This window comes from Ctenopharyngodon idella, chromosome 21 (assembly GCF_019924925.1).
Source record: "Ctenopharyngodon idella isolate HZGC_01 chromosome 21, HZGC01, whole genome shotgun sequence".
Lineage (NCBI taxonomy): Eukaryota > Metazoa > Chordata > Actinopteri > Cypriniformes > Xenocyprididae > Ctenopharyngodon > Ctenopharyngodon idella.
The window spans coordinates 9,978,444-10,003,188 of record NC_067240.1 but is presented as its reverse complement, the minus strand read 5'-3'; the positions used below and the strand labels follow the sequence as shown (position 1 = coordinate 10,003,188).

General features: G+C 36.3%; 3 protein-coding genes across 5 annotated transcripts in view; all 3 read right to left on the bottom strand.

The window, feature by feature from the left end:
* Position 1: 1 nt before the first annotated feature.
* Positions 2 to 8,826, bottom strand: LOC127503295 (beta-1,3-galactosyl-O-glycosyl-glycoprotein beta-1,6-N-acetylglucosaminyltransferase 4-like). 3 transcript variants are annotated; one of them, XM_051876904.1, is made up of 3 exons: positions 8,565 to 8,826; positions 5,276 to 5,328; positions 2 to 1,356 (listed from the first exon to the last, which is right to left on the bottom strand). In XM_051876904.1, the coding sequence occupies exon 3, from the start codon at positions 1,353 to 1,355 to the stop codon at positions 105 to 107; it is 1,251 nt and encodes a 416-aa protein (XP_051732864.1). In that variant the 5' UTR covers position 1,356; positions 5,276 to 5,328; positions 8,565 to 8,826; the 3' UTR covers positions 2 to 104. The 3 variants fall into 3 exon arrangements, with proteins under 3 accessions (XP_051732864.1, XP_051732865.1, XP_051732863.1); XM_051876905.1 differs by lacking the exon at positions 8,565 to 8,826 and adding an exon at positions 7,788 to 8,474; XM_051876903.1 differs by lacking the exon at positions 8,565 to 8,826 and adding an exon at positions 5,721 to 6,550.
* Positions 8,827 to 9,571: 745 nt separating this feature from the next.
* gnrh2 (gonadotropin-releasing hormone 2) lies at positions 9,572 to 14,010 on the bottom strand. Its single transcript, XM_051876907.1, has 4 exons — positions 11,657 to 14,010; positions 11,241 to 11,380; positions 9,846 to 9,929; positions 9,572 to 9,714 (listed from the first exon to the last, which is right to left on the bottom strand). The coding sequence occupies exons 2-4, from the start codon at positions 11,376 to 11,378 to the stop codon at positions 9,676 to 9,678; spliced, it is 261 nt and encodes an 86-aa protein (XP_051732867.1). The 5' UTR covers positions 11,379 to 11,380; positions 11,657 to 14,010; the 3' UTR covers positions 9,572 to 9,675.
* Positions 14,011 to 14,546: 536 nt separating this feature from the next.
* Positions 14,547 to 24,745, bottom strand: part of ptpra (protein tyrosine phosphatase receptor type A) — a 38,569-nt gene continuing 28,370 nt past the window's right edge. Inside the window, exons 19-23 of the mRNA XM_051876900.1 lie at positions 23,078 to 23,212; positions 21,217 to 21,342; positions 20,931 to 21,082; positions 19,665 to 19,800; positions 14,547 to 17,485 (exon numbers count right to left, since the gene is read on the bottom strand). Coding sequence (XP_051732860.1) covers positions 17,411 to 17,485; positions 19,665 to 19,800; positions 20,931 to 21,082; positions 21,217 to 21,342; positions 23,078 to 23,212 — 624 coding nt within the window. The 3' untranslated portion in view covers positions 14,547 to 17,410. The remainder of the gene's footprint in view (positions 17,486 to 19,664; positions 19,801 to 20,930; positions 21,083 to 21,216; positions 21,343 to 23,077; positions 23,213 to 24,745) is intronic.

Below are 24,745 nucleotides of genomic sequence, written 5' to 3'. Positions count from 1 at the left end.
GTATACTTCATACTCAAAGTAACTTTATTTTGGTTTCCCAAAAAACACAATATATCTATTTTTCACCAATCCAAAAGTCTCACCAGTATAAAAATAAGATCATTTTACTGCAGTTTTGGCCGCTTTTCTAAAAGTATCTCCTCTAAACATTCCGTAAGAACAGGATCCACTTTTGGATCTACTTTATTAGCAAACCAGTGGCCGTAGTTTAGGAGCCATCTGAGCTCAGCAGCACCATAAATACACACAGCTCGCACACTGACTCCTGTGCAGGGTGGGTATAGATTCTCTTCTAAATATGACCACTTCACCAGACGAGTTTTACTAATCAGTTCTGAGATCTCAGGATCAGATCTGTGCACCTCACCTGGTACTCCAGGCACACGAACCAGAGTCGCCCAGAAATGTTCATCAGGTGAGTATGTATCCTCAGACCAAGCCAAGAAATCTCTAGCTAGGAAGCTCCAGTGAACAAAAACCACAAATTCCCTTGAGAGAGTAAAGTACGCACTGCCCACAAACATTTCAATGTTGTGAGGAGGTGGAGATTTCTCCTCAGAAGTGCTGACAGGTCTGTCGTAGTACTCAGAGTTGTTATTTTTCAGCATATGATGAACACTCCAGCGCTCTTTCTTTCCTCCAGGCCGCTTGCTCTCCACCATGTTCCTGCCTTTCAGCTCCTTTAGATCCGACACCAGCTCGGCGTTTGTCCGCAGTGGAAAGTCCTGACCACACAGGTTGATGACATACTTCCACTTAACCTCAGAATCTAGGAGGTCAGACATGCAGTTGAGATCCGCTCTGAGTCGTGAGATGCCTGCATATTGAACCCTCTCCAGTTTTGAGGCAATGAAGACGTTGGGGATGCAGCGGGCCAGACCTTTCATTGCTGAAATAAAGTCAGCTGAAGACTTCAGATCATAATGTATGCAATATATGTTATGGGGCATATAAATGGCCCTGAGCAACCTCTCCACAAGAGCTGCATCCTGGTGAACAACCAAAGAGTAAGCAAGAGGAAATTCACGCTCAAATTCAGTGCCTTGAATCCCAGCATAGCCCTGTGTCACAACAAACCAATCACAATCAGAGGTGGCATTCACGATAGTCTGGTCAGTTTCCCCTACATAGGTTTTTTGCTTGCGGATGGCTAAAGTTTTGCCCACTTCCACAGGTTCCATTTCATATATTGCTGTACAGTTAATGCCATATTTTACTGTCAGTCGCAGCCTTTCAGACAATCCTCCTCCTTTATTTAGTCTTAAAATTATGATTATAAGACAATATATAAGTCCCAGTGTTAAAAAGATAAATATAACATTTCTCAGTTTGCGGTGAAGCCACAGTCTTCTCATTCTGTAGGGAGAAATAAAAGCTCATGTTAGTAAACTTCATGCAAATGTAATGCATCAATAAATTTGATGTTGTGTATGCCAAAGTGCTGCCACACATTTGGATATCTAAAGTCCACTAAAGGAAGCCTTCCTGATAATGTTCGGGGCTTAGACTCACTCACCCAGTTTAAATCTATTTGTGGATAGATTTAATAAGAGATTTTGTGGATCTCTTTCTGCGCATTTGTGAATCACCTCGCGCATTTGTGGATTCTGGAACAATTCTAGCGTCACGACTGCAGACAAATCCACAAATAAGTCGACTCCACCCACGACTACTCAAGCCAATCGTTGCACTGACCAATCGCAGAACACTCTCGCTACAACCAATCATGTTTTGCTTATACAATCGGGGGCGGGAATTGAGCTGAAGCTGTTTGTGTGATAAAAACACCCCGTTTACAAAATGTAACAGATTTTATTGTGATTAATCTTTTAATTTGTTTTGTACATATTTTTGTGGGTGTAGTTATATATAAGGTCTGCATTATCCGTCTTACAAAGAGGAACTCTCTTATTTTGACGGGTATTATGGTCTGAGTGTTACTGATCACTGCAGTAATGAACAAGAGAACGTGTCGTGCACATTATTACTGTTCATCTGAGTTTTCTTACGGGTAGAAAGTTTACCAGTTTGTTAAGCAACCCTGAAAAGGCATCAGCTCTTACAGTGATTATCTGGAGTTAAAAACGTACATTTCATGGTAGCTAATGTACAATAAAACTTCATGAAACTCATTAGTAAAGTTTCAGCCATCATTCGGACGGGGTCTGCTACACAAAAGATTTTTGGAGTATATTCTTTATATTGCCATCAGGATCAGTGAATCGGGATAAAGGCTATGCACGAATTATGATCATTCACAGATCCCCAGCTATAACACCTCTACCTGACGCGAGCGACACGGCATGGCGCAATGCAGCAAATAAGGCATTATAATCATTATAAACAAACGGATTACATTATTAGTGTCCATGTACATGAAGCTATACTGTCTACAAGCGGCACGGTGAGAAATGACGAGTCAGTGGCAGTAAACGGATGTCCCGTTCAACTTGCACATGTAAAATACCAAATATGAGCCTGAATGAGCATCATGATAACAGTACGAGCCTCGGCATCACTATGGTTTTGGATCATGCAAATAAAGAGGTTGCAATGCTGAAAAATACATTTTTTGTATTTATTTTGGATGCTGTAAATAACTTTTACAATAAAAAAACTATTAAGTCTGATTCATCTGAAATATTTGCATGATCAAGTGTTTGACTGCTGGACATTTTATTTTTAACTGAAATGCATAATCTATAGGCTATGTAATTCAATAACCTGTCACATTTAAAAAGTCTATATCTTCTCTACAAACAATGGTAACGTTAAAACGTTTAATTAATGTTTAAAATATTATTTAAGGGTCTGTTAATGTTTAATAGCTGGTTTGCTGCTCATATCCGTCCGTGTTTGATTGATAAACTGGGAAATGCTGTTGTTATGTGACGACAGTTTAATCTATTTTGCAAACTCGCATGTTTATCACAAGGTTAAATCCAGTTAGATAAGTTAATAGCTATTGAGGCTTTCTGTTCAATCTTGAATAACGTGACGCTTTATACCTTTGTTGTTCCCATAACAGAGAGCACTGTTTCTCTGGCATTTTTAAATGGCGCATAAAATATAATAGTTTGGCTTGGCTTGACACACAGTCTAATGGTCTTACGAAATATAAATTTTAAACCTCTTTTTACTGTACCATTGTTTAAGAACCCTCTACATCCTTTCTAAGCCAATGCAGGACGAGACCGGCCCGATTGTAAAGCAAAACGTGATTGGTTGTAGCGAAAGTGTGCTGCGATTGGTCAGCGCAACGTGGCCGTTATCTGATTGGCTTGAGTAGTCGTGGGTGGAGTCTACCTATTTGTGGATTTGTCTGCAGTCTTGACGCTAGAATTGTTCCAGAATCCACAAATGTGCGAGGTGATTCACAAATGCGCAGAAAGAGATCCACAAATGCGCGCAGCGATCCACAAATGCACAGAAAGCAATTCACAAATGTATAGGTGGTGATTCACAAATAAATGCAGGCAGAGTTGTGCTTGTGACATAAAAACATATTTGTGAATATGTTTTTTTATTAGCAAATATCTTTTTATTTATTTGTGAATTTAATAAATTTTTGTGAAACTCCTAACATATATTTGTGGACCTCATTCTATTAATCTGTGCATACGATTATTTTTTGTGAATATCTTTACATTTATTTGTGGATCATAATCTATTTATTTGGAATTTTGCTACAATTCTACTCCCATACAGTGAGGCCTCCATAGCCAGCAATGACATTTCCTCTCTCAAGATCCATTAATGTACTAAAAACATATTTAAATCAGTTGATGTGAGTACAGTGGTTCAATATTGATATTATAAAGCGACGAGAATATTTTTGGTGCGCCAAAAAAAACAAAATAACGACTTACATAGTGATGGCCGATTTCAAAATACTGCTTCAGAGCGTTATGAATTAGCGTATCGAATCAGCGGTTCGGAGCGCCAAAGTCACGTGATTTCAGCAGTTTGGCGGTTTGACACGCGATCCGAATCATGATTCGATACACTGATTCATAACGCTCCGAAGCTTCCTGAAGCAGTGTTTTGAAATCGGCCATCACTATATAAGTCGTTATTTTGTTTTTTGCGCACCAAAAATATTCTCGTCACTTTATAATATTAATATTGAACCACTGTACTCACATGAACTGATTTAAATATGTTTTTTATTAATGGAGCTTGAGAGAGGAAATGTCATTGCTGGCTATGGAGGCCTCACCGAGCCATTGGATTTCAACAAAAATATCTTAATTTGTGTTCCGAAGATTAACGAAGGTCTTACGGGTGGGGAACACCATGAGGGTGAGTAATAAATGACAGAATTTTCATTTTTGGGTGAACTAACCCTTTAAGTCGTTTTTAGGGTAGGCTACCACTTGCTCTTCCATACTCCAGACAGAGATTGGAAGAATCCATATATCTCGTTCGAGCCTGGTTTTATATTTGTCAGTACAGCCCAGGTTGGGTCGGTGTCATTGCATTGCACAGAAATGAACCTGCATCGTTTACCCGCCCTCACGTTGTTCATCCCACGTGTGAATTGGGATTCACACGTTGTTCATCCCCCCCGTGGAACCCTTAGAGGAGATGTTAGGCAGAATGAACTTTTGAAGTTTAGTAGGCATATGTAAAATAAGATGGCGACGGTCAGTAAGTTCCTAAAATTCTGCCTTTGGTGTTCCCAGGAATAAAGAAAGTCGTACGGGCTTGGAACGACATGAGGGTGAGTAGCTACATGCTGAAAGAATTTTAATTTGAGTGAATTATTCCTTTAATGTTCGTGGCAGAACTCTTTGAGAACACATTTTATAACTCGCGCGCGCACATCACACGTTCACACTAAATTTAAGTGACCCAGTCTAACTTCTAACTTCAGTTACGTTAGTTTCATGTGGTTTTAATTAACTCGTTGCAGCATTTTTCCTCTTCTCCCATGACAACAGCCCCTGAGGTAAATCACTGGAGCCTATATGTAAAGTGCTTCAATACTCTGTGTCAATATAGGCTATATCTGATCGCTTTCGCACATTTATAAATGCAGTCAGAGGTAAAGTAGAAAGCCAAGTAAATTTTAATATAATTTAAAAACGATTAGACTTCGTTGACAGCGTAAATTGAGAATGGCATTTTTTTTTGCAAATGAATGTAGCAGGCTACTTATAAATATTTAATCATACATTTCTTTACATTAAACGTTATTAGTGTATTACAGTTTACGTGTAAACAAGAGGATATAGGCTATAGCCTAACTGAATTATAACATGGTGACACTTACTATGCCGTTACATCGACGTCATCCGCAAACATATAGGAAGTGAGATGCTGGAGCTGTGGTAAGTAAAAAAAAATAAAGTCTTAATTCCACATCGACAGATGACAAACTTAACAAAGGATTTACACAAATCCAAGACAGTACAGCTCAAAGAAAAGTATTCAAGGGCATGTTTCAAAATCCACTTGGTCTGCTGACATCTCACATACTGCTTCCCCTTTCCAAATCTATTTAAAACACACTGCTAGATGCAACAACAAATTCCTGAACGATGACATACACTGAGTTCAGAAAAGACCTTTGCCATATGAAGTTGAGTTTATATAGAAACAACAATTACACGTTTTGCCTAAAGATAAGCATTTAGAAGATACACCATGTTTATCTATAACCTGCATTCAGAAGGCTGTAAAATATTCAACCAATAAAGTCTCTTGTCTTAACTCACCTCTTTTGCAAGAACTTTAGCAATGATCCAGCTTTCAAATGACTATAAACATCTGTTTTTGCTTATGGTGGAGTTAATGTAGGGGCAATAAAAAGTGATGCTTGGAGAGTTTGAGCAGTTCGTTGCCTTTGTTTTCACGTCCCTCCCACTTACTGTAGCCTACTGATTAACCACATGTCTGACAGAAAATGTTGGGCAATGTAGGCTACAATATCTTGTCTAGCTAAACTTTTTTTTTCAGTGTTGTCTTTTTTGATTGTTTGTGATGCATTACTTTCAGTGTTGGGGGTAACACATTACAAGTAACGTGAGTAATCAGATTACTTTCTTCAAGTAACTAATAAAGTAATGCATTACTTTTAAATTTACAACAAAATATGAGTTACTTTTTCAAATAAGTAACGCAAGTTACTTTGTTTCCCCATTTATTGACTGACAGCTCTGTTTCCATGTTGAGAGAAATCGGGAGTAAGCGCAGAGGTGTTGTGTGCGCTGTGTAAACATGATGGTTATTCTAGACTAGTTTTAGACTAAATGTGGGCATGCATTTACTCATTTACTTCTCCTGCGTCCTATTCTTCTGGCATGAATGTGCATTTCCTCCAGCCTGAGGCTTGTTCATTTCACTTTTGGTGTGAAAGGGCCTTTACATTTGCCAAAAATAGAACGTTTTTATATAATAAAACAGCCCAGTCCAGATGAGAAAAAGTAGCACAAAAGTAACATAACACATTACTTTCCATAAAAAGTAACTAACGCAATTAGTTACTTTTTTAGGGAGGAACGCAATATTGTAATGCATTTCTTTTAAAAGTAACTTTCCCCAACACTGATTACTTTTGAAGGGGTGGATTCTGGAATCCACTGCCACTTCAATATATATCTTTTAAGTTATTAACCAACATTTATCTTTCTGTTAAATTATTTGAATGACTTCTTCAATGTATGTTAAAGCATTACTTTTCCTTTTCAAACACTAAAAAATAATTTTGAATATTGTCTGTACCTCTCACTGAGAGAAAAGAACATATTATCAGTATGTTTTGGGAAAGTTTCCTCCTCAGAGCAGAGCTCAGATCAACTTCAACCTTGAAGAAGCTCTGAAACATGTGTAACAGTGTTCTGTGCAGGTCCTTTGTACTGGTGGACAACTGGCACTCTGCTTGAAACCAGCAGACGCCATGTCATGAACCCAAAAGGACATCCAGTACCTAAATCCAGAGATATGCTTCTGACTATCTGTCCATGTGTGGAAGATTACCAAATTTGTCTATTTTTCTTAGCCAATCAGAATCATTCAACCTGAAGTAATGTCGTAGTTAGTTGACTCTGTTAGAGTATAATTGTTGTGGAAATGTGAATGTACGCAGAGCGGCCTACAAACTCCTTGTGAGACTTGAAGCTGGCTTCTGCTGATGAAACTGCAAACTATTCTTCAGTAAAATTTTCTTCAATTTATTATTTTTTTTAACTTTGACTCCGGGTCTTTATTCATCATATCTGGTCTTTTGGGTCTTTAACTGTAAAATTCCCCTACACTTTACATCTGATAGCTGTGGGACAATGTATTTGGATTTGTTAAAGGATGCGTTAAACCATGTAACATGTTATGGGCAAAATGGTGGAGCTTACATGAAATCAATAAATAAAAGAAAAGGAAATACAGTGACTATATGACACCAACTTAATCCTCATTGTTCAACGTTTTGTTTTTACTGAGGACTCGTTTGGTATTATATTTGTATTGTGTGTATATAAATAAAAAAATTATTTTTTATTTTTATTTTTATTTTTTTAATGTTTTCCAATCTGATTTATTTAGAAATAGTACCACCTGGAAAGCTAACACACACACACACACACACACACAAACACATTTTAACAGTATACTTAAGAGAAATAATCCACAGGGACATAAATATTATAGATGCAGTCAAATACATGTACAAAATCATGGACCAGTAGCATTCAGCAGATCATCACAATATTAAGCATAACTGTCAGTGTAAGTAACAACGCCTCCGCCATATATGGCGGCTGCCTATAATAGCAGACAGAGCACAGTACCTTGCTAACCGCTTAGCCCTTTTTTTGGGCATCCCAAGCTGTTGAAGCCCCTTTAGTACCAGCCTGTGTGTATGTCCTAAGCTGCCAAATATGAAAGCAAGTAATCGGGCCGATAACCTATCTCTGAAATGGTGTTTAGGAGTGGTTGGTATTTAACTACTTTAGTTATAAAGGCTTCCTCCCTACTGAAGTCAAAAGTGCAAACAACCTCCAAAACAAACACTTCTCTAGACTCCTCATTAATCACAACAACATCAGGTCTATTAGCAAACAGATGTGAAAAGGTTTCAGAGTTACTATTGCAATACTGGAACATGGATGATTTTATACAGGAATGTTTATACATTCTTACTGAAGGTGAGAGATAATTTGATATGTCTTTCACTATAAGGTCTACTATTCTGTCATGGCGTGCTGTGTACATTCCCTTGTAAGAATGGCAGCCGTTCAAAATATGCAGTGTTGTAGAAAACCAGATGGAAAGGTTAAATCTAGTAGGAAGAACTTGTAATCTAGCTTTTACTTTGAAAATGACAATGTCCTCACTAAGTACTGTATTCTTAAGAAATGAATGAGAAACACACATTTGTGTCTTTAATCTCCAGACCTGACCACTTCAGAAAATAATTTGTTCTGGCCAGCATGTTTTTAACTATACTGTCTTCTCTAGAAGCGATCTGGACATTATCTGCATAGCCCTGCACTGGAATAGGAGATATCACACACACACACACTGCAGTGAATGTTCTAGTTTCCAGTGGTGAACAAAATACTTACCATTTTCGAAGTCAGTGAAATGAAAGTTGGTTGCTTGTCAAACTTCCGGCTTATTTCTTTTTTCGGTCACGTAGGTTCACATGAATTCAGGATAATTGGGACACTTTTTCCCTGTCATGAATACAATACCTTTGTCCAAATTACGTTCAATGCTTCTTTTTTTCTATTAGAAGAGAACATACATTGTTATTCCATGTGAATGTGGGGCTTGTATATCACAGACATGATGGTGGTATAACGGTTTTAGTTTCGGTTTTGAATAAGCTCTTAAACATCTGCTCTGAGGGGAACTTGTCCAGACCAGTTTTTCCTGCAAAGGTTCTAACTGCTATCTCCTCAAACTGTAAAACCTGATGGCAAAATGGTATTTGAGTGATATTCATAATGTACCAGAAACTGGTCTTTCATTTAACAGCACATGCTTTATTACATAATTATCATATTGGCTTGCACGGCATTGAATTTAGTGTTTACAAGAATGTCAGTATCAACTTATTCTTGGGCCGAGTGAATTTTTATATGAAGTATGTCCATTTGCGCCATCTGGTGGCTAAACAAAAATACTGCCGAATCAAACGAAATATACTTCGTCACGTAAACACCTTCAACATATAAAAATTACAACAAATTAAGATTCGGAAATTTATATATATATATATATATATAGACATTAAATTATAAAAAATTAAAAATTATATAAATTTGCTAACTCCAATAAATGTAATTTCCCTAAATAAATAAAGATGTCTGTTTACTGCTTTTTTTTAACAAGTTGTTTTTTGATATATAAAATGACACACACAAACTGTTGTTTAGAAACAATTTCTGACTAAAACTGGCTAAAAAAGACACTGAACAATTAAAACAAAATACCAAAATAAAGCCTTTATTGAAGGAACTGCTGCAAATGGTTACATAATGCCGGCAGTAGGTTTACTCACGAACAGAACAAAATGTAGAACATACAAAAAGAAAAAAGAAATCACAAAAAAAAAATATATATATATATATATTTATATTTATATTCATATATTTTGAATGGAAATGCGATCCTAATGTGTTTGCTGGAAAGGTCGTTTCTTTGGACACGGGCTGATGCGTCATCTTGGTGTCACTTTCTCTTTTGGAAATCCCGTATGAGGGCATCCAGCTGTTAAAGCCATTGAAACAAGTTAGTCAAGTCTTAGAGAAATACTGAAAATATTCTGTCATGACTAGCTTATGCAACTAGCCTATTTTTTATTGATTAACAAATCAAGCCAAAACAACAGCTGTACCCACCAGTATTGTCTTCAGAATGTTTCTTCCCTGGGGTCTCAGGTAGCTGCATTTTCCTGCCTCACAGAGTTTAATTTCCTCTGAAACCTGATTTTAAAGGAAAATAAAAGGCAACGTGATGGCTTAAAGTTCATCAAAATATATCTTTCCTTAAACAAAGGCTAATAAACATGTAAAGACAGTACACTGCTCCCACACAAACACAAAAATCAGGGAAGACACATGACACTAAAATAATGCAATAAGCATTAACTAAACAACATTACATAGTAAATAATAATAATAATAAAACAAATAATAAAAAATAAAAAATAAAGATTTTTCTCGAAAGAAACAAATACTTCTATATTCAGCAAGGATACATTAAATTTCTCAAAAGCGACAGTGAAGACATTTATAATGTTACCAACATTTTCTCTGTCAAATAAATGCTGTTCTTTTGAACTTTATATTAATATCACTGTCAGAAAAAAAGGTACAGTGCTTGTCACTGGGGCAGTACCCTAAGGTAAAAAGGTACTAATATGCACTTTTAAAGTACTAATATGTACCTTTAAGGTACTAATATGCACCATTTAGGGGTAAGTAAGTTACAAAGATGTACCTTTTCACTTTTGTACCTTAGGGTACTGCCCCAGTGACAGTGCCGTACTTTTTTTTTTCTTACAGTGTGAGAAGAATATTATGGCACGAAAAAGAATATTAGGCATCATAACCATTTTCAACATTGATAATAAAAAATGTTTCTTGAGCAGCAAATCAGCATATTAGAATGATTTCTGGAGGATCATGTGACACTGAAGACAGCTTTGCCATGACAGAAATAAATTGCATATTAAAATATGCTCAAATGGAAAAACACTATTTTAATTGTAATAATATTCCACAATATTACTGTTTTTTTTTTACTGTTTTTTAATCAAATAAATCATAGTGCGTAAGAGTCTTTATAACATTTTAAAAAATCATACAGTCACCAAACCTTTGAACAATAGTGTAAGTTAAATTAAATGTGATGCATTTCTGAGAAACTATTTTTCAGCATAAATCGTGACTTTACATCCACAAAACCCTTTTTTCACAATAATTTACTGTAAAAATAAACGTTGTGTCTTTTTAAATATTATATAGACTTTAGGTGTAAATTATATAATAATTTAAAAATGTTTTACAGTAAATTACATTTATTTTCTTTTAAATGTAATATAATTCCTCACAGTATATGAACAAGCAACTTACCTCATAATAACCAATCAGTCAACTAATTTTTTACAGTACTATTTTTTTGTTGTTGTTGTTGTTTTGTTAAAAATGATGAACACTTTTACATTGCCTGCTACATCACAACAACACCACTTTTCTAACAGTCTCGTACTTTCTTTAGTAATATTCACATACCTCTGAGGTATCGTAAATGTCTATCTCTCGCTTTCCTCCAGGGTACCAGCCATGAGACCAGTGCTGAGAGCTGGCAAACTGGGCACCTAGACACAGCAACATCCCCATCAGCACAAGCAGTCTGCAGATGTGCACCATAACTGAGGGAGGAGAGCAGATTTATGAGACACATAGAGAGTGAGAGAGACACATTTAACAGTCAATCAGATCTAGGTTTATCAGCCTAATCATTTCAGGGGTGGGAAAAAAATTGACTGAAAAGCTCTAGACGACATTATAATGACCATGTTTAAAAGACAAAAAAGCACAACGGAGACCTACAATCTAAACAATCCTCTCTGAATTACTGTCAATACATCAATAACAACAATCAATTTTTCAATCACAACCTAAAACAAATTTAAACATCGTCTTACCTTTTATCTATTGGCACGTCTTCTCTTGAAGTATCTTCTCTAGTAGGTCCTCTACTGTGAAGTCCTGGTCTTGGTGAACCTGATATGGTCTGCTTTCTCTTCAGTTCAATCACAGAGCTTCTGAACGTCTGCAACTCATTCTCTGAAACCTTCCTCCTCCTCTTCCTCACAATTTATGTTCCACACCAGATCTCCCCTCCCTGTCTTAAAACAAGCACACACTCTGACCTCCCAAGTCCTCAAACACTTTCCTCATTGTGGTTCCATTGGGGGGAGAGCATGTGGAAGATGAGCTCAGTGCCAATTATCATCTTCAAACACTGTTGACCCCTGTGGGATGGCGTCTACTTTTCTCCCAAAAAAAAAAAAAAAAAAAAAAAAAAAGCAGCTATATTTCACATGCGTAAATTTGACGCTATCCAGCAGCTTCAAAAGTGTCATGACCAAGTGTTATGCTGAAATTCTAATTAAAGAAAAGAGAGAAAACTGTTTCAGCACTAAGGAATTTATTTTAATTTTCAGCATCATTTCTCCAGTCTTCAGTGTCCTTCAGAAATCATTCTAATATGCTGAATTGTTGCTCAAGAAACATTTCTGATTATTATCAGTGTTGAAAACAGCTGATTAATATTTTTGTGGAAATCAAGACACATTTTATATGTCTTTACTGTCACTTTTGAACAATTTAATGCATTATTACTAAAAAAAAAGTATTAGTTTCTTACAATGACAACAACAAAAAAGAACTATAACAATAAATCTTACTGATCACAAATATTTGAACGGTAGCATATCTAGCAAAAGAGATCAGCTTTTAAGACATTGTACATTTTTGAGACATTTATTGTGCCATTAGCTGTCTAAATTGGATCATTGTAGATATTTAATGTACATGCATGCGATATTCTGTGAATTAAATTTTTTTTTTTCAGACATGGCAACTCCAATGACCCCAATATCATGAGCATGTTTTATTAAACCAGTCAATGTCTAGCTAATTTCCTCTAAGCTGTAAAAAGTGGCCACTGTGGCCTCACATCAGTCGTTTGTGACCCCTGACCCACACAAGATGCACACTGGCCCAGAGGGAAAAAAACTGTGCAAACACTCCAGCCTGACTGCAGTGTTAATTACAGAGGAGGTCTCCCTCGGGGTGATCGGAGCAGAGAATGTGACAGACGGCGTACGACTGACTCATCGCAGAGTTTCAAGTTCTGATTGAGTTCCTGTCATACAGTGTTTAAACATGCACAGGGGTCTGCTCGGATAATCCATCCACATCCCAGGTCTGACACCAGGTCTTAAGGGCCAGGAAGGATGGGAGACAAGGTGACACAAGGTGATGTGACTCACTCCCTGAATTTCCCCTCAGGAATCAGGTATGTCTTTTCATGCTCATTCAAGATTCAAGATATTACAAATGCAAAGAATTTATAAGAGATAAATAGATAGGATGATTGAGCAAACGATAGATAGATAGACAGATAGAATGAAAGACAGAATGATGGACAGAATGAAAGACAGAATGACGGACAGATAGAACGTAAGATAGATAAATAGATAGATAGAATGATAGACAGATAGAACGATAGATAGATAGAACTATAGACAGACAGAACGATATATAGTAAGATAAAACAATATATAGAAGGATAGAACGGTAGATAGAACGAGATAGACAGAATGGTAGAATGATAGACGGAACGAGATAGAATAATAGATGGATACATAGAATGATAGAACTAGAGATAGAATGATAGACAGATAGAACATTAGATAGATAGATGATAGACAGAAAGACAGACAGAACAAAAGACAGAATGATGGACAGACAGAATGTAAGATAGATAGACAAATAGAACGATAGACAAATAGAACGATAGAATGATAGAACAGACGATAGATAGAATGATGGACAGATAGAAAGAACGATAGAACTATAGACAGACAGAACAATAGATAGAAAGATAAAACAATATGTAGAAGGATAGAACGATAGACAGGTAGAACGACAGATAGACAAACAGAATGATAGACAAATAGACAGGACGATAGAATGATAGAACGATAGACAGAACGATAGAGAGAACGATAGACAAATAGATAGAACGATAGATATATAGAATGATAGAACGATAGAACGAGATAGAATGGTAGAACGATAGAATGAGATAGATGGAACGAGATAGAATAATAGATGGATAGATAGAACGATAGACAGAACTAGAGATAGAACGATAGACAGATAGAACGACAGATAGATAGAACGATAGACAGACAGAACTAGCGATAAACAGAACAAAATAGAACTATAGAACGACAGATAGAATAGATAGATAGAACGACAGAATAGACAGAATGATAAACAGATAGAATGAAAGAACAAAAGAGAACGATAGACAGATTAGATAGATAGAATGATAAACAGAACGAGAGATAGATCAAACAGATGGAACAATAGATAGAACGATAGATTGAATAGATAGATAGAACGATAGATAGAATGATAGATAGAACAATAGATAGAAAGACAGATAGATAGATGGAATGATAAACATAAAACGATATAGATAGAACGATAGAACAATAGAACGATAGATAGAAAGATAGATAGAAAGATAGATAGAACGATAGATAGATAGATAGATAATTTCTTAGGATTTGATGAACTGTTTTGATCCACTTCAAATGTTGACTACTGTATTTTGTAAATATGTAAAAGCCTTTACTGTCACTGCAGATCAGTTTAATGTGTCCTTAATGAATAAAATTATTACATTTCTTTTCACCTTCACCTTAAACTTAAACTTGAATAGTAGCGTATATATTTAGACATGGCAACTATATATTTCTAATGTTTTGGAGATAAACACAGTAGGATGACAGCAGATAAAATCTCAAGCACTTTTATTAGGTTTGAACAGTATCTTGTTTAGAAAGGCCGTTTGGCATTATATAATTATATATAATTTGCATCATATATATAATTATATATACATATATATTCAAATTTAACAAAACACTAGGAGAAAAAAAAAAAGATGCAAATTAAAAAATAAGATTTTAAGACAATAATAATACCGAATTAAAAAAACAAAAACAAAAAAAAAAAAACATCTAATACATTTCAAAATGGTCCCAGTACAGTTTAATATACAAGTATCTTAAAAAAAAGTGAGAGAAAGATAAAAATAAAATAAAAGCAAGGCAACAGATAGGAATGAATTATAAATAACCTTACATTATGTACAGAAGGGTGCGTAAAGAGGAAAGAAAAATCAGAAAGGGGAAAGTTTTAGTATTCATGGAACGTAAAACAGATGGTGGTTTAAAATCAAGAAGCGATCCAATCAAAGACAGAAAAGTTTCAGATAAAATCCTCAAAATATGTTTTTTGGAGAGCAGAATCCTTTATTTTTCAGTCGTTCTCCTCATACTTTCATTCACTAATCCAAGCAGGCCATTTCAATGTCACATTCAACAGGAGAATAAAGTGAGCCTCCAGACACGTGGCTTCCCTTCTTGACCAGAAGATCTAGATTGCTCTCCATACATTAAGAGCTTAAGTTTTGAGGGATTCTGACCTGAAGTCTGAAGCTTTCTCCAGGATGGTTTTATATGGTAGGCAAAAAAGAAAAAACACACCAAAAACACAGAAAAGCAACCAACCAGTAACCATTTTGGTTCCATTAGAGATTATCATACGCCATATGGGCAACAACGTCCGGTTGTGGGACTGGGAAAACACAGGCTACAAAAGAGCTGGCGGGAATATGCTTGAAGCTACAGGAACGTGATGAGGCACTTTCCCACCTCTGAAGAAGGATCCGGCCCCTGAGAGGCTGCTATTGGCACAGTGTCTCATGTGGAAAGGGTTAGTGTGACTTTAAGCAAATCACAACAGTCGACTCACACAATATTCAAGCAAATCCATCAGCATTTCATGGAATATCAAGCCCGTAAGAAGCTGTACTAGAGATCCTTAACTCATAATTCTTTGATCCGTAACATCATGGATCTGAGATAACATAAAAACAGTTTCCATCGAGATCCCTGTTAATATGGAATGACTGATGGGTGAGTGATTTAGAGCGACACCCATTGGGTTTACATACATTTAGGAGCTACAACATACATTTCATATAACTTGCATTTCCTAACACAAGGCAGTGTGGAACAAGGGCTTAACCTACATAAAACATTCGCTGGAAAATAACTTTCCAATGACAATCAGCTCTACACGTTTAGCTTTAAACTTAAGCTTTAAAATGACCTAAATGCAAAGACAATCATCCTACACTGACCTTATTTATACCATCTACCTGTCCTTTTTGCGAGAAGTTGAAATTACTCACCGCTACAGACTGAAAGCGTCGTGTATCGATCTAACTGGCTCAGTGGAGCTGGAAAGGGCTCGTTGACTTCCGCACAATGGCTGAAGTCCTTTATATGGGCAGGAACAGATGATCAGGTGATCATGTGTCATTTCTACTAGAACTTTCTGGATCAATTTTGCACCAGTACCTTGCAAGTAGATGGCCCGGCGGGATAATTTATCTTTCTGAATGAAGGAAAAGTTAACTGCCTGTACATTACAACACCTTACTGTCAAGTACAGTTGTTAAGGCCAATCAACAGACATCTGGGCAAGTAAATACATCACTTCCTTGGTTACAATCGCAAATATAGAAGGTGCTTTTAAAATGGTCTAGAAAAAAGAATGGGGGAAAAAAAAGTAAGTTGAATAAAACTTCAAGACAAAATACACCCTTATGAGATTCAAAAAGGGACAAAATGACAAAAAAAAACTATGTGAAGAGTCTGTTAAGCTGTATTTCCTCTGATCTAAACACTCAGGGTTTCCTTTTCTCATTTTTTTTAAGTTTAATTGTCTCTTATCTTCCTCTACAAGGCAGAACACAAGTCGGATCTGGCACGCTATAACAAAATTGACACCACAAAGACACACTTGACAGTCTAAACATCTTACAGTTCTAAGTGACACCTTAGACATGCCCCCCAAAAAAGGTTCCTGTTAAAAACATGGACTCAATGAGAGTGTCAAAACACTCAAAATGTTATCGGTCACTCCAGTGAACTCAATCGAAAAGCACAGTGAAGTATTTTCTGCGAATGCATGCGTTTACAGTGGCTCCGCGATTGGTCGATTTTGCCGCATTGTGCGCTATGTAGCTACAAGCAACAGCAAAGTGGGATTGAGCTGCCATCCAAATAGGTTTCAATCACTCAACTGCAGAGAAAGAAGGATTTTTTTTTGTAAAAACACCCAGTGGAAAAAAGCACCCTCATCTTGCTACCGCTCTTTCGCGTCTGCCTCTATAGCGCCATCTTAAAATATTCATGTATGCATTTGTATACCAGTAAACTATATAAAAGGTCACTCTAAAAACCGCAAAAGAATGGCTTCTAAAACCAAAAACAGACAAACAAAACAAAACCAAAAAAAAAATAAAAAATTACAAGAGCATATTTACACTGAGAGAAATGGGTAAGGGCCTTATTAACAAGAGCAATATTACAAAATATTCAAGAAGGCATCTCTAATGGTGTTTTCTTTGTTTTTTTCTTTACAACTTCGGCACCAATGTGTTCTCATGCTTGCCGACCAAAGGATTTTTTGATTCCCTTTTGCTTTGCGCTGGCAGTCCGTCTCATTTAGCTGTTTACGTGAAAGCGTGGACGTGAGTGCATGACTGGGAAAGTCTGTCCGGTTTTCTGCAGGTGGGTGTGGCTTTACTTAAAGTTGGCGTAGTCAGAGAAGGCATCAATGTATTCCTGGACCACTTTGTAGCAGAACTCATACTGCTCCTGTGGGGAAAAGCAGCAAAAGAAGAGTTGAGAGGCAGTGTTGGGGGGTAACAAGTTAGGTAATCAGATTACTTTTTCAAGTAACTAGTAACGCATTACTTTTTCAATTTACAACAAAATATCTAAGTTACTTATAAGTTTTTCAAATAAGTCAAGCAAGTTACTTTTTCACATTTATTGACTGACAGCTCTCCTGTCCTCATGTTGAGAGAAATAATGTGCAGAGGTGTTGTGTGCGCTGTGTAAACATGATGGTTATTGTAGTTCTAGACTAAATGTAAACATTTACTTATCTCACTTGCACGAAAACATTCAGTATTCCTCAAAATGAATAAAAACATTGAAATGCAATCTCAGTATTTTACGTAAACATGCAATAATGAACTATATTCTCCTATGCTGTTGATGTAGTGAACGCAGTGCAGCGCTTCCAGGTTCTACGTACGCTGGCTCAGTATTGGCCGATGCTGTTCACGTGAGCAGCACGATGCAGAATGCCAATACAGAGTCGGCGTTATGACATAGAACCAGGAAGCCCTACACTGTGTTTACTACGTATAAAGTTGAATTAAGTTATTTTTGTTTTGTTATTGCGCACAAAAAGTATTCTCGGCACTTCATAACATTAAGGTTCAACCACTGTAGTCAAATTGATTATTTTAATGATGTCTTTACTAACTTTCTGGGCCTTGACAGTGGTAATTAAATTGCTGTCTATGGAGAGGTAAGCTCTCGGATTTCATCAAAAATATCTTAATTTGTGTTCCGAAGATGAATGAAGGTCTTATGGGTTTGGGACAACATGAGGGTGAGTAATTAATGACAGAATTTTAATTTTTGGGTGAACTAACCCTTTAAGGGTTTTCTGCAGTTTTCCGTCAAAATAAAAGCATGACGGCTTAAAGTTTGAAAATAAAGAAATTAAGGCAGCCATAAATATTAGTATTGTAATTGTACAGTTAAAATAAAAGTATTATATTTTTCTAAAATATTCGATTGTTTTTATTTTACAGGGAAAATACAATAGTAATATTTCTTATTTTGTTTTATATTTTCATTTAGTAATAATAATAATAATAATCAATAAAAACACTAATAAAATTCATTATTATTAATAATAATTATAGTCATATTGATATATAATCACAAAGTTTTGGCCAAATTGTGTAGCCCTACAAACAATCAAAGCAAACCTGCAAAAAACAAACTTCTTTTAATAGCATTTCAAATCACAATCACAATTTTTATCAGGAAAATTGCAATTAGAGTAGGGCTGGACGATTACAACCTAAAATCAAAATTGACCTCGATTACGATTAATGAACGATTATTTTGTTTTTGTTTTGCCCTCATAGTTCACTGACAAGGTTTGTACTGTAAATATGTTTGACTATTAAAGGTGGGATATTTTTTTCCTAATGAAAGAGTGCTCCGACTTAACAGCTCACCTTCAGCAGTTATTGTGTCTACGGGTCGTATCAGTTCTTAGAGATTTCTGCTCGTTGTAAATCAGATACAGATAAATTAGCACAGTACCAGTACATTAATTTTAATGCATGAGAGAGTGATTGCTTATGAATTAGTCATACCGTCTCTCTATTAATTGTGAAGCTGTGGGTTGTAAGTTGTTACTTCAAAAGTAGCAAATATATATGCTATAAGTTTTGCGTTTCTAAGCTACTTTACTGATAAATCACAGGACAGTGTTGACAACAAGTTTCTGCACTCCTCTCTCTGCGTGCGATCTTCATGTGATGTGCAGCTACTGTCTGTATGAGTGTTCGTGTTACAATGTGCAGCAGCTCAAAATAATAATACACATCCGAGGGTCTAAAATAGCGTGAATGTCCAAACTGGCAAGCCTTAAAACATACAACTGACAAAGTTTAGTGAAGACTAAAACAAAAGTGATCTCACTGAGGGCTCGCGCTGTGTTGATTCCATGGCGCTGACTGGACGGGGCGGAGTCACGTGACTACACATGTGGTAGTAGTTTTTAAAGGGGAAAATATTAACAGGATTAAAAAAACGAAATAACCGACATGGGAAAATTATGTCGGTTATAGGTTCTGAATTTCGGTTTCGATTACTTTCCGATTAATCGTCCAGCCCTAAATTAGAGTGTTTCCCCAAATAGCGCAGCACTAGTTTTTGCAGCATGAGTGACATGGTTTCTCACCAGTGTCTGCACCATGTGCGGTCTCTGTAGTCTTAGACTCTTCACTGTCTGAAAAACGTCCAGAATGCCCTCCGCCTTCACCCGCTCCAGGACTGTGCTCAGAGCACAGAATGTCCCTGTGCGCCCTGCGCCGGCACTGTTAACACACAAACAAAAATCAATTACACACCGTTCTGTGGATATTAATGAGTCACTTTCTTCCTTAATTGCCTGACCCTGAAATCCCGCTAGACACAGCAACTCTAACTCTGTTTCATCATTACCAAGCGCTTTGGACAGGTTTTTGTTAAGTCATACCAAGTGCCCATGGATGCCTTCCAGCATTACAAAACCACTAAACCTTACTTGAGCTGCCAAACCAGTGAGACCTGTTAAAGTTGGCATTCCTGTCCAACCAAAAGTTCCTCTATCCATGCTAGAAGATTTATGGTTAGGTTTAAAAACTATTTATGTAATAAGCTGTGTAGTGTACTGCTGTAACAACCACAAATCATGCATTAAATAACTTGTTATTTCCTGTTTTTGTTTTATGGGTTCCCATTTGGAGCATACAAGGACAATCCAGATGTTGTTCAAGTTAAATATAGACTACCATTCATTTTTTTTAAAGAAATGAATACTTTTATACAGCAAGGATGCATTAAATTAACAGTAAAGACATTTATAATGCTACAAAAGATTTCCATTTCAAAAGAAACCCGACAAAAATGTATCATGGAAATATTAAGCAGCACAACTGTTTTCAACATTGATAAGAATAATACATGTTTTCCTGATCAGCCCAAATCAGCCAATTAGAATGATTTCTTAAGGAAGACTGTAGTGATGGCTGCTGAAAATTCAGCTTTGCCTTCACTTGAATAAATTCCATTCAAAAAATATACTAAAATATAAATCAAATTAAATTGTAAAAATATATGTATTAATATTTCACAATATTACTGTTTTTACTGTATTTTTGATCAAATAAATGCAACATTGGTGAGCATAAGAGACTTTTCAAAAACATTAAAATATTTTACCGACCCCCAAATTTTGAATGGTAGTTTGCAATTCAAAAATTCAAAAATGAGAGTAAAAATAGGTTTTGCATGTGGAATGTAGAATATTCCTCTCAAAAAGCCACCAAAATAAAAAATAATTATGAATTCTACTGTCATGAGGACAAAAATCTATTACAATATGAATATATATTAATATACAAATATATTAATACAAACAATACAAAACAGTTTCATCCTATGATTGGCCAGAAGTGTGGCTTACCTGCAGTGCACAGTGATTGGGTGGTTTCCAGACTGCTGCTGCTGTTTCTGAACTGCAGCGATGATGTTGATCATGCCCTTCCCGTCGGAGGGGATGCCCACCTCTGGCCAGCCGTGGAAATGAAACTGCCTCACAGCACGAGACTTATTTTCCTGCAGTGAGAAAGAAAAAGTAGAATGCCAGTTACACCAATGGAACACATTAAAATACAGAGATAAAAAAACAAAAAAACAAAAACAAATCGCAAATCATTTTTGTTTCAAGAGATCCTCTGAAATGGACTCACTCTGTTATTGGTGACGAGAACGTCCCTAACAGTGTAGCTTTCACTTTCCTCTTCCCTCTTCAGCTCAATGGACATGTCCCCACAAACCATCACACCATCACTAGGCCAATACTGAGCACACTTTTCCTGCAGATAGTGGGGGAAAAAGACATGGAATATGGATGGAATAGTTTTTTCTAGCAATACGTTTCTGTCACTAGCCCAATGTTCGGTTGCATAAAGCACCTTAAGAGTAATTTTCCCTTAAGATAACTCTTAGGTTTCCCTTAAACTTAAGGGTGTTGCAGAAAATAACACTTAAGTCTTACTTAAGTGTTTCTATAAGAGAAATTATATTTTTCACTTCAAGGATTAGTTCACCTAAAAATGAAAATGATCCCATGATTTACTCACCCTCAAGCCATCCTAGATGTATATGACTATTTTCTTTCAGACGAAATCAATCTGAGTTTTATTAAAAAATATCCTGGCTCTTCCAACCTTTATAATGGGTATGAATGGTGCCATTTATTTTGAAGCCCAAAAAGCACATCCATCTATCATAGAAGTATTCCATACGGCTCCAGGGGGTTAATAAAGGCCTTCTGAAGTGAAACGATGCATTTTTGTAAGAAAAATGAACCATAATTATAACTTAAACAGTAATCACTAGCTTCCAGTAACGTCCATCCACGTGTTCACAAGAGAGTCGAGTTCCGACTTCTAATTTGTGACTGGTGTTTTGTTTTGCTCTATCCTCTACGCTTCCTTGTCAATACGTCTTGCGTTGGGTTAGAGGTCACTCTTCCACTGGAACTACACTCCCATACGATCATTACCGGAAGCTAGTGATTACAGTTTAAAAAGTTATAATTATGGATATTGGGCTTCAAAAAAAAAAAAAAAAAATGGCACCATTCACTCCCATTATAAAGGTTGGAAGAGCCAGGATACTCTGTGTTTGGCTCATAGAATCAAGTCATATACACTTAGGATGGCTTGAGGGTGAGTAAATTATGGGAAAATTTTTGGGTGAACTATCCCTTTAAGTAATCCCTTAAAAAAAACGATGTGTCGCATAAAGCCCTTTAACTGTAATTTCAAGTACAACAAGTGTTACACAGAGGGAGCAGGTTTAACCTAAGTCAACTAAAGAGACATGATCAGCCACTTTAAATGATAAACTGATTTTATTTGAGGTGTTCACATAAAAACATCAAGTTATATACAAAGCACACACCAAATATGGTCAACAGAAGCACGTCACATGCAAGAACAAACCTCATTGGTTCTTGTGAGTCAAGAATGCACGTTTGAGCTTATGAAACAGCCTGAATCGTATGGATTTCTTTCATGTCTTTCAATGAATGGATGGAAATTATGAGAGGATATTAAAAATATCTTTATTTGTGTTCCAAAGATGAACAAAAGTGTTTGGAACACGAGGATTAATCAATTAATACATTTTCACAACTATTTGAGTTTATACCTCATCTGGTCCTTCTCTTTCATATTTAGTTTTTTTTTTTTTTGTTTTCCTTATCCACTTTATGTTGTTTTCTGTGAAAACCAGCCATCTGTGTTAACAAATAAGTCCACGGCAACACCAGATTTTGTTTTTTTATATGGCAAATCTTGGGTCTCTGTCACAAGTCACTTGATGGTTTCCCTTACCTAAGAGAAGTGTTTAAGGGATTTTATGAAACACCCTCAAATTATTCCCTTAGGTAGGAGGAAATTCACGGTATAACTGTCAAACTGACAGTTCTCAAGGGGTGCTTTGTGCAACCGAGCACAGATGTTTAACCACATGGCTACACCACAAAAAGACACAAAGTTAGCGTGATCACAGATGCTACAAACAGGAAGCAGGTGAACCTACTTGTCCTCTCTCCTCCAACTCGGTCAACATAACAATAGAGCAGCTCCTCCACTCCCAGGTCATTCTCCAGAAGTCCTCAATGGTGTGCTGAAGGGGCCCCTGACATGCCATGTACGAGTCCTTTTGCCGATAACCCTGGATTCACACACACAAACAAAGTACGTCTACATCAAGCACTTGTATACACTGGGCATTTTTCCAACTGTAATCATGGATAAACACTACTGTTCAAAAGTTTGGGGTTGGTAAAATTTTCAAAGAAGTCTTGTATGCTCACCAAAGCTAAAATTGATTTGATCAAAAATACAGTAAAACACTAACACATTACTGAAATATTTAATATTACTGATACATTTAATATTTAAGTTTATTCATGTGATGGTCCTTCAGAAATCCTGTCTTCAGTGTCACATGATCCTTCAGAAATCATTCTAATATGCTGATATGGTGCTAAAGAAACATTTCTTATTATTATCAATGTTGAAAACAGTTTTTTTGTGGAAACCATGATAGATTCTTTGATGAATATGAAAATCAAAAGAACAGCATTAAATTGAAACAGAAATGAATGCCTTTATTGTCATTTTTGATCAATTTAATGCCCTTGCTGAATAAAAGTATTAAACAAAATTTTGAACAGTTGTGTACATGATGACTGTATTAACAATATCTTAAAAAGCAATCAGACCACACCAGTGCATATTTTAGATCTCCAGCACTCTTTGGGTGGTACCGAGCGGATTGATTCATGCCAGTGGACACGTACAGCAAGAAGGCACAATACTTGTGACAAAACAGGCTTTTGTTCATTAGTATAGTAATCTTCCAGACTGCGAAGCAACTTGGGTTTCCAATGTAGCAGCACTGGTGATGTTTTCCTCTGTTGATTACCTTGATAAAGTGCTTCAGTCACGCAAAAGAAACAGGAAGTGAAAGGGCTTTCAGCCAAAACAAAGCTGCCCAACTCTCACCGGAGATCTGCTATGGAGAGAAGGACACTTGAGGTCTGTCCCAAAACTAGGGTGACCACCATCAAACAAACCAAATGTGGGACGATTACTAAGTTTGTGTGGGACAATATGGGACATGTTACCAAAACTAAAACATAACCTGAAACTGTTATGTCTAACTTAATATAAACATTTGTATTCTGCCTTTCAGCTGATAAAAATACTTTGTTCTTTAGTCCCTTCCAGACACCACTACATCACAATGTAACATAACATGTCTTTATTTTACATGTCATTTAAATTCAACATCACTGAGCCCAAAGGCATCATGCAGATGTTTTTGAAGCAGTTCTGACCAAGTCCAACTAAAATCCAACAAAATAAATAATGAACAAATAAAATATAAAACAACATGAAATTAGTTCATTGACAGTCTTATACTGTATATTAAGAATATATTAAACCAAAAACTTTCATATTTTTAGAAAGGATGTGAATTAAAACAACCACAGCAGGCAACAAGTTGTTAAATTCTGCTCTCCTCCAGCACAAGCCTCACCCAGGTATATGTCCTAGACCAGTCTTTACTATAAGAACATTTTCTCTTTTTTGTTGCCATTATGCAGCCTTGTAAAATTTTAATTCACCGAATTATCCATTTGTTTCTGACAGGGAACACATGGAACGAATCACCGCTCCACATTTTGATTGACAGCCG

What these genes read in the sequence shown, in the direction of transcription:
- gnrh2 (XM_051876907.1), bottom strand. Translation starts at nt 11,378, where the DNA reads ATGGTGCACATCTGCAGACTGCTTGTGCTGATGGGGATGTTGCTGTGT. An exon ending in ACATTTACGATACCTCAGAG is followed by an intron (nt 9,930 to 11,240) that starts GTATGTGAATAT and finishes CTTTAAAATCAG; the next exon opens with GTTTCAGAGGAAATTAAACT. An exon ending in ACATTCTGAAGACAATACTG is followed by an intron (nt 9,715 to 9,845) that starts GTGGGTACAGCT and finishes TGGCTTTAACAG; the next exon opens with CTGGATGCCCTCATACGGGA.
- LOC127503295 (XM_051876904.1), bottom strand. Translation starts at nt 1,355, where the DNA reads ATGAGAAGACTGTGGCTTCACCGCAAACTGAGAAATGTTATATTTATC.